At 39.8% G+C, this 11975-nt stretch overlaps 1 protein-coding gene across 1 annotated transcript; it reads left to right on the forward strand.

Moving 5' to 3' along the window:
- The first annotated feature begins 1033 nt into the window (after positions 1-1033).
- slc5a3b (solute carrier family 5 member 3b) lies at positions 1034-8326 on the forward strand. The gene is made up of 2 exons (XM_070976775.1): positions 1034-1515; positions 4292-8326. The coding sequence occupies exon 2, from the start codon at positions 4578-4580 to the stop codon at positions 6711-6713; it is 2136 nt and encodes a 711-aa protein (XP_070832876.1). The 5' UTR covers positions 1034-1515; positions 4292-4577; the 3' UTR covers positions 6714-8326.
- Positions 8327-11975: the final 3649 nt, after the last annotated feature.

Genomic DNA, 11975 nt, shown 5'->3' on the forward strand with positions numbered 1-11975 from the left:
CACACACAGGATGAAATTAATTGAGGGTCTCCAGTGTGCACATGTGTCAAATGTCTCAACTGGCCGCACGTTCAGAGGAAATACAGTGTGTAATGAAAGTATATAGCAGAAAATCCTTTTTATGTACTTATGCATACGTTAGTAAGATGAAATGTTAGGTTGGGGTCTGAATGTGAAGTCATACACCTACTTCTGACATGCATAGGCTACTCAATTTATCCAAACATAGCTACATCTCAGGAGATCAGTCTGCATGGGAAATTTTACTGCCTACTGAGAATTGGAGATTTATATTGTCTCCATATAAATATGTCTTTTTTAAGTGTAAGAAACAGTATTATGTTTAAACCTCAAACAATGATGGTACAATAGCTACTGTATATTGTGGCCATGGGCTGTGAGTGCTGGGTTTCCTCCTATTGCTCTAGAATGGCAAACATTTCCTCTTGATCACTAGCTTTCCAATGAATAGCTTCATCTGAGCCAAGTCACTCCTAAAATGTGCTTGCACAAGTTAAGTATGCAAAACTTTATATCTCTTGTGGGCATTATTATTAATTGCATACAGGATAAAATAGTAATAATAAAATAACTGAACTACTGTTCAAAGGGGGAGGAGTTGGCAGCTTCTAGATTGTTCCAGATTAAAAGCATCACCTCTAAAATCGGATAAATTCCTCTGTGATCAGGGATTTCTCGTAGTTTCTACCTGCATCAGTGACGGCACACTTTGGTTATTTCAGGTTAATTAGCCACACTGATATCTACGGGTGGTTACATTGTGGAGAAGATCTGCTGAGCTCAGTAAGGGTTTGTTTTTGTTTTTTTTTTTGATATTGTAAGCAGTAGTGTAGTTTGCGGATTAATAAAAAGTTGTGTAACTCAAGAAATGTCAGCTTCATTGCCAGTAAAGTATTATGATGCGCCAGTGGAGCTGTTCCGACCAGTTTCTAATTATTTATACATGTAAATCATTAGTTATTAAAAAAAAAAAAAAAAAGACTCCCACACGGAGTGGCCACTTCTCCCTTCCGCAGTTAAAACACGCTGTGGAATGTGGGTGTGTTCAGCGGCTCCCTGAGCTGAATGAGGATTGCTTCAAACGCACCTCTTTTTATTCTTCAGTTTGCGAAAACATGCAGGCCAGCAGAGGGGATATTGATAATTAGCTGAAGCAATTTCTAGAAGGCGTTTTCCACCCAAACGTCACGAGTGTTTTACGCGTGCGGGGCGTGGAGCCGAATAGGCGCTTATAAGAGGAGGAGGCGAAATTGTCTGACGGGTGTCACAGCTCCTCTGAAACCTGACGAAGAGAGAAAATAACGGGCTGCAAATACCAAATAAACACACTGACAAGGAGCACTGCGTGGTACGAGGAAGCAGCTGTCCTGAGGGGTACGGGTCATCGAGAGGGAGTCGCTTCTTCTTTCTCCTCTTCTTCACCCTCATCTCTCCTCTGGGGCGCACAGTGTGCTTTTAGCATCTTTAGCGTGTCTGCTAACACTAGCTAACAAGGTACTTGCTTAGTGTCCATCTGTATTTAAACAATGGGGCCGGTGAGTCAAGTGCATAACGACCAACTTAAGTACTTAAGTGCCTTTCTTAATCTTTTAAAAATATGTGGTCATATGTGAGTGTCGAGCCTGTGAAGCTGTGCTTTCGGTAATATCATTTCTGATTTTGTCAATGAGTCAACTGTCCGCTGAGACATCAGCCAGAAATGCGTTAAACACCTGAGTTACGTTTAAGTCAGACTTGTTTGTGGTGTTGAATATCTAGATATGAATCCTGTACTGTATCTAAGACGGATAATAACGAGAAATACAAGCTCCTTGAAGATGCGCAGTTTTTGCAGGCGAATGAATGAGTGACTGTTCTAGAAATTTCCTTCCGCCTGATAGGTGCATCTGTGCGCCGCGTGCACGGCGGTGGACTGCTGTCGCTTCGTCTTTGTATTCACAAAGGGAGTCTCAGGCTGACAGCCACATCTGGCCATTCATTAAAGCGGCATTGTTCAGTATACCAACTATCCATTATACGCCACTGATTCATCATGGCGACAGCTGGCCTTACCTGCAGCCCAGTTCAGCCTGGATTTTTTTTTTTTTTTTTTGACTGTTCATTATTATGATGGAACGCAAAGGTGAAGCATTCAGCGTCTCCATTTAAGCTGTGTGGACCTAAACAAGTGTACCATTAATCTGAAATGTCTTTCAGTTGTATAAAGGAAGTTGATTATCTTAAGTTGTGGCTTTAATTGTTTCGGGCATTTGAAGTGTTGTGGTATGGAGTTTGCTATTCTTAAGGGATTAGTTAAGAAGCCTCCATGGGCTTCATGCATGTCAGGGCTGGTTTGCCTTGATGTCTCCTGGCTTTTGATTACCTAGCACACACTCTAGTATTAAACTTTTATTATAGCAGAATTCCAATTTCATCACCATTGGTGGAGCTTTGCTGAAAAAAACAAAAACAAAAACAAAAACAACAACCAAAGTTAGTTTGGAAATGGGAAGAATAGAGGAATTACATGAGTGATGTTAGATTTGTGAATGAATTGTTGTTTTTGAATGACTCTCCAAAGAGGAACAGGTTAACTCCATTTGCACATGGAAGTGAATCCAAAATCCCATTTCTACATTGTTGCACGTAACAGCCAGGTTAACTTCGTTAACTTGTTCCTTTTGTACTCACAGACCGACTTGTTCAGTGAGCTAACCCAGTGGCACAGAGGCCAGCAAAGGCAGCAAGGCAGTGGGGAACAAAAGCGTGTAGAGTCAGGATATTTTCACATCTAACACTGTGAATTAAGGGTTTATTTCAAGAAAACCAGAGGTAATTATTGTTGGAATAGTGGAAAGACTAAACAAGATGGTTCTGGTGAGTTTTATTTTGTTTCTGTCGAGTTTTAATGAAGTGTGTTTACAAGGCAATCAAGCTGGTCTTTGTTTTTAAAAGAGAGGAACTTCAGTTCAGAAGATGTAAGGATGAAACTAATACTGCTATGAATCAGCTTGGCCAAAAGTCAAGGGCACTGGCAGCACCATACTTTTTTCATTATTTTGGTAGAGGCCAAAGTGAGAGCTCAAGCGGTAGGTCCTGGCATACTGGGTTGGTAGTGATTATGTTTCAATTCCCCATTATATAACTTTGCAAATAAAAATATATTAACCTATTGAATGACTTTGCTGTATTTCAGAGCCAGAGTCTCTTGGGCAGTTTATGGCGAACACATGGATTGTAGCCCTTGATGATGAGATGGTAAAATGAAAACAAAGACTTCTTTTATTGGGAGGGGTGGTTATGCATAAAGCCTGGTTGTGAAGATGAATGCGTGGGGTTATTTTCTACCATGCATGGCAGGCTGAAACCTCAAGGGAGGCCAGACGTGTATGTGTTAGAGAGAGAGAGAGAGAGAGAGAGAGAGAGAGAGAGAGAGAGAAAACAGATGTGCTCACTTATCGTCAAGCATATTACTCTTTGCTGACACTGGAATTTGAGTTGATTCATCTCACTGTAATCTCTAATCATCTGTTGAATTGGAATGACTTAGCATGTGTATATAGCATAGAATCACTATAAATTGTTGCAGATTTAGGTGTGTGTATGGGTTACAGTCTGTAAGGTAAAATTTAAAAATTTTTCCTAATTTTGTGTGAACAGGTAATGTCCTGTTGTGTCGTGTTGTGTTGTGTCCTTCTATTCTTTATTTATTCATGACCAAAACCATAAAATGCAATGCCACAGTTTTGTTAGAGGTGTCTTTAGCATTTTCACAAAAATGCTGACTGCAGACTGCCCTATATGCACAAATATCTGTTATCATAAAGACATGTGAAAATAGCATTAGTCAGGTCACATGTTAGGTACAATCACTGGCTTGATGTTTTTGTTCCATCTTGACTCTTCTTGATTTCTTACATAATGTTCATAGTGGTGTTGTTTGAGTTCTTTGTGTTAAAAAGATTAAGGAGGAAAGTCCTATGTGGGCTAAACCCAAGGGCTGGTGCTGGAAAAACACTGTAGGTGCAAAATTGAATTAACATGTATTAATCTTCCCGTGGTTTATAGAGTGCTATGCCATATTTGACGATTTCTTTCATTAGTGATTTAATCATTTTTATGTTCTGGACTGTAAAATAATCAGTTTGACTGTAGTAATTTTCAAACTTTGCATTTCTGTCCAGTTTTCTGGGAGGCTGTTGTAAACTTTCAAGCATTTGTGTTCGGTGTTTTTCCCCTCTCAAATTAAGGGTCTAATGAGGTGTTTTTCTTTGTCTTTGCTGTCTTGCAGGAATATTAACTCTAGGCTTTTCTAGACCAAGGGCCTACAGCATCCTCCTCTAAAACTAGAACGACCTCAGTGTGGGTGGATAACCCCCTCCGAAGCACGACTAGTGAATTTGACCTGACGGTGGATACTACAGCTTCCATCCAGACAGCAAACCAAAGCAGAGCATTTCCATTGCTCCTTTTTGAATAATTAAATCCATATCTTTGACTATTTGTGTTACCTTTTTGCAAGGACTGTGAGACTGTCAGAGCTGTGAGATTTTTTCTTTTTTAAGTATTCTGTTAAAATGGGTCCTGGAATGGAAGCAGCGGACATAGCTGTGGTAGCACTGTATTTTATCCTGGTGCTAGTCATTGGGTTTCTTGCCATGTGGAAAGCCAATCGCAGCACTGTGAGTGGCTACTTCCTGGCTGGGCGCTCCATGACATGGATTGTGATAGGTGCATCACTCTTCGTCAGCAACATTGGCAGTGAACATTTCATAGGCCTGGCTGGGTCAGGAGCAGCAAGTGGCTTTGCTGTTGGAGCATGGGAATTTAATGCACTTCTTCTTCTGCAGCTGCTTGGCTGGGTGTTTGTCCCAGTGTATATCCACTCGGGAGTCTACACCATGCCTGAGTATCTGTCGAAACGCTATGGTGGCAACAGGCTAAAGGTGTACTTTGCTTTCTTGTCTGTGTTACTTTACATTTTTACCAAGCTGTCGGTGGACTTATATGCTGGAGCTCTCTTTATTCAGGAGTCCCTGGGGTGGAACCTTTATCTGTCCATCGTCCTGCTTATCAGTATGACTGCACTGCTTACTGTCACTGGTGGATTGGTGGCAGTAATGTACACGGATGCACTTCAGGCGGTGTTGATGATTGGTGGAGCCCTAACCTTAACCACCATCAGCCTAGTCAAAGTTGGTGGGCTAGAGGGTGTCCGAACTAAGTACATGCAGGCAGTTCCCAATGTTTCTGCTATTACTGCCTCTGGAAACTTCACCTATTCTCCTTCCTGCCGCATTGAGCCTAAACCAGACTCACTACGCATCCTTCGAGGTCCCCTGGATGAAGACATCCCATGGCCAGGCTTCATTCTTGGCCAGACCCCTGCATCAATTTGGTACTGGTGTGCAGACCAGGTCATTGTTCAAAGAGTACTAGCAGCCAAAAACATTGCTCACGCTAAGTGCTCTACACTTATGGCTGGATTTCTCAAGATCCTGCCCATGTTTCTAATTGTCATTCCAGGAATGATCTCCCGCATCTTGTTTGCAGACGAGATTGCCTGCATTGGGCCAGAGCACTGTATGGCTGTGTGTGGTTCTCAGGCTGGCTGCTCAAACATTGCCTACCCACGGCTGGTCATGGCAGTGATGCCTGTGGGACTCAGGGGTCTGATGATGGCAGTTATGATCGCTGCCCTGATGAGCGATCTAGACTCGATCTTCAACAGTTCAAGCACCATCTTCACACTAGACATCTATCAAACTTTTCGAAGAGAGGCATCTCAGCGTGAGCTGCTGATTGTGGGTCGCATATTTGTTGTGTTGATGGTGGGAATCAGCATTGCCTGGGTCCCTGTAATAATTGAAATGCAAGGTGGACAGACGTACCTCTACATCCAGGAAGTTGCTGGCTACCTCACTCCACCAATTGCTGCCCTCTTCCTGCTAGGTGTGTTCTGGAAACGGTGTAATGAGAGAGGTGCATTCTGGGGAGGCATGACAGGTTTCACACTCGGTACAGTACGACTGATCCTAGCTTTCATTTACCGCCAGCCTCGCTGTGACCAGCCAGATGATAGGCCTGGCTTCATCGCTGACGTCCACTACATGTATTTTGCTGCTGGGCTGTTCTGGATTTCAGGATTTGTGGCGGTAGTGGTCAGCCTTTGCACCTCTCCACCAGACGAGGAGCAGGTTCGCACCACCACAGTCTGGGGACTCCGCAGCATTGAAATGACTCCCATGAAGGACCAAGAGGAAATGCACAGGCTGACTGAGAAGAGCCATAGTAATGGCGATGGAAGCCTTCATAAAGAAATGCCCCCAGATGTCAGAAAGGAGAGGTGTTTGGATGGGGTGGAAGTCAGACTCCTGGTCCCATCCACTGACCATGACCCAGCCACCCCTAGTACAGAGACAACCCCTGCCACCAGCCCTGCAGAACAGTTCGGCAATGGAAGGATGGAGATGATCAGAGCCGAGGACGGCTACCATGGTAACGGGGAGACTGGCAGATGTCTGCGTTTAATGGAATGGTTCTGTGGATGTAAGGAGGGACCGCAGAGTGCACAGCAGAAAGTAGCACAGGAGGATGAAAGAGTCATTGCAGAGATGCTGTACGAGCCACCTAGAGTGAAACTTCTTCTCAACTTGGGTCTGGTATTCGTCTGCGCTGTGGGCATCTTCATGTTTGTTTATTTCTCACTGTAGCTGAACTGTGCATTGAACTATCGGGGACTGGAGTTACAGCTTTTATTAAGTTGGAAGGGGGTTCGGGCTGTTACAGTGGAATCTTCAGAGATTTGAAAAGCTCTGTCTGTAATATTTACAGTTGTCTTTTGTAGCCCTCTAACAGGGATCTAAGCTTATTCTAATCATTTTTGAAATGATTAAAGCTTCTCCATATGAGAAAAATTATACTCTTTTATGACTACGAAGCTTATTTGGCACTGGTGTGGCCATTTTGTACAGCGCTTGTTAGCTAATCCTTGTTAGCTAAGCATTTAGAATATCTACTGGGATTTTTAGAATTGTTCTCAAAGTTTATTTAATATTTGCCTTATATATGCAGTTGTCCTTTTTTGTATGGTGAATATGTATTCTGTGATTTAAGCTTTTTCCCCACACTCTTGTTGAAAGTTTGGTTTAGCCTTGTGAAGGTACTGCATTAAAAAAACATTTTGTCAAGCTTCCAGCAAATATTTGGTATTTAGAATATGTACGTGTTTTGCAGCCCCGGAAGTGAAGAAAAGAAGCACAAGATTCAAAATTGTTTTACATCCTAAAAGAGAAAATAGCCAAACTCAAAATAGTATGGTACTAATTCATTTTGACTGTTCAATTTGTTGTCACGGTAAGGGATTTTATATGTTGTGTTTACTGTGTTTTTGTTTGGTTAGTTTTTGTGGCTGTATTCTGTGTTTAATCTCAAAACCAACATGCAGCTTTTTATGCACTACTGTTGTAACAAAAAGCCACAAGTACCAATGCTCATCATACTGTATCAATTTATATTTTATGCATATCTCACTTTGTTTGTTCAAAAGTGTGTCAAGTTTTTTAATGTTATTTCATCATATGTACAACATAATTCAGGGCTCATTGGATCACCCACTATATACATTTCTTCGATAGTAGACTATCTCTTGTGTGTCAATGTACATTTAGTGCACTGCAGAGCTGAAATGTCATTTAGTCGTTTGAAGTGCATCTTTTATAAACCTCTTACCAAATGTGTCTTAGTGTGCAATGCTAAAATGAAAAAAAAGAAAAAAAGTCAAAGAAAACAAAAAATAAGAGCTCACGTCCTGAAAATGTTGTGCAGTGAATACCACATCTGTTTAAAGCCATTTGATAAATCAGCTTTGTCATGTAGTACATTTTCATTTAGCCGCATATCAGCAGGGAATGATAATGCAAAGCAGAAATGACATTTCAGACGTTTGTTCAACACCCTCTCTCCCAGAATACAAAAACATGAAGACAAACTTTGTGTTTATGTATTTTGGAATTTGACAACAGCTTTGAACAACCTCAGTGTAAAACGTCAGGGTCATAATGTGACAGGCTAATCCTAATGTCAGGCACAAATGATGCATAACATATAGAGGGTTGATAAGTGGTGATTGCTCTATGGCAAAGAGCTTTAAAAACCTTTTCTTTCTGAGAGAATATACGTTGTTTTTTATGGATTTTATTTTTAGAGACTGAAAATAAAGTTTCCGTGGAGACAAAAAGACAAATGTGTACCCATTCTTTATTTTGTGACAGACTACTTTCTTGCCACATTGGCTAATGTAAAGTCAGTCTTGCTAAATATTATAATCCAGTGTAATAAAGTGTAATATTAATTTGTTTTCATCAGGTAATAACTGATGAGTTGTGTATTAAAGAATATTGCAACAGCAGAAACATTCTTTATTTCATCTGCTTTAATGAAAAGGAAAGTGATTTTTATTCAGACCAGAATAGCTGTGGACTCAACTTTGTGGCTATATTGGTGTTGACGTTGACTTTATTACAAATCCTGAATAACTGCATTTTTTTGTCAGTGATATTTTGCAACATGTTCCTGCATGTGAAGATTGATTGCTTTCAAAACTCTGAGCAGATATGAAGGAGTTCAGACTGGGCTTGGATAGTAACAAAATTTCCCTCTCCAGTGTTTCCTATATATTTTGGGGCTTTCTGTTATTGTTGACCAGGATTACATAAAACCCCAGTAAGGCTTTATTAATCTGCTCAGAGCCAGAAGTGGATTGGATGATTCCAGACTTCTTTACACAAGATTCGACCAATCAAAAAGCCAGGATCAGTGACTTGCAAATCTCCACTTCCTACCAGTTTAGCTCCATACATTCATTTATCCTTTGCTGACCAAACCTCATGCCTCTGTAACATTCCATAACTAAGTAAGAGTAGGTTGAAAGTTACCTTGTGAAAATACACTTCAAAATGTAATGCTATTCGTTAGGATATACAGAGGTCAACATGCAAAATGCAAAACTAAGCAATATCATAGTGGTTGACTAGTGTTGACTAGTACACTGTTGAATTATCTCTTTTATTCAGAGGCTGGCATGTCAGAGAGCACCATGAAATGTATTCCTATTTAGACAGTGACTCATATTGTTGATGTCCTGTGACTCTCTGTGGCAGCAAGTTAAAATGTAGCAACCACACTCCAAAGAGGGGTGTGTGGGTGGGAGATGAGAAAAGTTTGAGAAAATGACCTACCGTACCTTGACTAAGGACAGCAAATGTTTCAACACTTGTAAGGATGACCTTCATGCAACTCTGCTTGAAGAGAGCTGCACCCCTCTCTGGCATGTGCTAAATAAATCATTCACTGAATGCCTTGCAATGTTCCTTCTGAGCCAATCAGACAGTACTTTCTTTGTCTCTTAAATGTTATTGCTACTGTGGTATCAGTGCATTTATTTTCTGTGATTTATATTTAGTACTGTAGTTTTATATGGAACCCCAAAACTGACAAAATGAAGCAAAGGGCTTTCTGAGTGATCATATTTTTTTATTTGAAGAGTTATTTTTTGAGTAGAGTTAAAAAGGAATATGGAGTAACATAACACTGAAATGTGCTATGCTTGAAATAATCATTAAAAAATACAAGCATTTCAAAAGTATGGAACCCCAAAACTGACAAAATGTGGTAAAAGGTTGTCAGATGAGGCAAAAATAGAACTGGATGCATCAATAAATTATATTGTTGTTCAAATAACAAAGACTTTTAGAGTCTTAGTGGAAGTGCAGCTCTGTGAGGCTGCACTTCCACTAAGTAATGCAGTGCTTTGGATTAAATATGAACAGATTTTATTATGTTAGCATGCTAACATTTGGTAAGTAGCCTTAAACATGAGCTACAGCCTAAGATAATGGACATGTCATTAGTTTTTCAAGTATTTGGTTATGAAAAAGGTACTATATCATCAGTGATTAATTCTGAGGGAAACACAATTGTCTGTACTGTATTTCATGGAAATCCATCCGATAGTTGTGAAAGTATTTAACAGTATATTTGTATAAAATGTTGTGCCAACCTGTCCAGGAGATATTGAAATATTTCACAGGATATGTGACATCTCTGACCTGCTGATGGCCCGAAAGGAAAAGTCAGGTATTTACCACTATTAGTCATCCTTTAGGCATCATGGATATCAGTACTAAATTTGATGACAGTCAATAGAATAGCTGGTTAGAATTCAGTACGAAATTCTATACTTATACATAGTTACTAATACTTAATGTGTAACTATTCATGCAACATCCAATTAGTTGGAAAAACATTTAACCTTATAAGATTTTAAAACTATGATCAATTTACAAAATATGCCCCATTATAAATTAAATTTCTCAGTTGTGAAATATGACAGTTTATGACAGTGAAACTGAGCTAAACTCAACCAGCCAATGCATCATGCATCTTCATAATGATTACTTTTACTTCTGATACTTAAGCACATTTTGTTGCTAATACTTGTACTGAAGACTTTGAAAACAGGACTTGAAATTGGGTATTTCGTAGTGCAATATTGCTATTTTTACTTAAGTAAATGATCTGACTACTTTTCCACCACTGTTTAAGATGGAAAGCTCTCACAAATTAGCACTAATCTGATGGATACTCCGCCCTGTGCAAAGTAACCTGCACTTGCGTTTCCCCTATAACTGCATTAATGCTGCAGACATTGACTTCAGATCACTTGTTGCTGTTATTTTACATCACTGCTGTAAGACACAACGTACACTTTGAATTTGACAGTACTGTAATTCAAACTTGTTTTAATGTCACATATCTTTCCTCATCTCTTACACACTTGGCTAACTCCTCCACCAAACACCACCCAACTCATACCCTCCCTCTTTCCCAAGAGGAAACTAATGATATTGTCCTTGTGGAAAAGTACTGGCATCAAGGCCATGCTTTGTTCATTGTCTATTTTGGACAGCGAAAACACAAACAATTGCCTGATACAAATACTGCAAATTGCTTCACAGTGCTGGAATAATATTATTAGATGCGATTAATAGGGCATTATAGTCTGTCAATAGCTATGTGTAACATGCATAAAAACATGCAGTCATTGTGTATGAATGCATTTTTAAAAAATTGCATAAGTAATGTTCATAGATAGAGAGGTTACATATCTTCTAATATATTAACACGGGATAAGATGCCATTTGTTTGACTTAAGGCATACTGATCAGGATTTGTCCCAGTGATACAGCCTTCTGCCTCTGTTATGTCTTTCTCCTCATACTGTTTGGGATCTTTAGGGTGGTGATCTTTTGGCAGGGGATCTAAAACAAAGAATTGTTTTATTTGTGCCCAGAACTGATCTCTCAAGATGGCACTCCCTGACATACTGCCTACTTCTTACAACAACTTCATTAAATGGTTCAGAATAGGCCATAGATGAATAGTTAAGATATGGTTTAGGGCGGTGGTTGCAGGTTAAAGTCTGGCAAAAATAGGTGGAACTTATGACCTCATGTGACTTCAGCTCAGCACATGAATAATGTTATCTTTTACAGAGGTGTCATGAGGTTTACCTGAACCTGTAAACATACCAATACCAGGCAACTTATGAGAAATAGCAGTGAGGCAAGAAGCTAAGTAAACTAACACCTTAAAATTCAGAGTAAACAGATAACTACTACCTATAATATCATTTAGCTTACAGTACACAGTGAATCTGGTAAACGTAGCAAGTTAGCCATGGCTGTCTGAGTCTATACCACCAGTACTTAAACTTTGCAGTGACAAAGCAGTGACGCTAGCAGCTGCATAAAGTAGGCTAACACAGTCAAAATTAAAAACTTGGTCAACTATTAACTTTAATTTTTCATACATAATTAACAGCATACAGTGTTTCACTTAGTAGCTATGGTTGTCAGAGCCTGTATGACCAATAGAAATAGCAGTGATGCCAGCAGCTACAAAAAGTTGCCTAA

Source organism: Chaetodon trifascialis, chromosome 12, assembly GCF_039877785.1.
Source record: "Chaetodon trifascialis isolate fChaTrf1 chromosome 12, fChaTrf1.hap1, whole genome shotgun sequence".
Classification (NCBI taxonomy): domain Eukaryota; kingdom Metazoa; phylum Chordata; class Actinopteri; order Chaetodontiformes; family Chaetodontidae; genus Chaetodon; species Chaetodon trifascialis.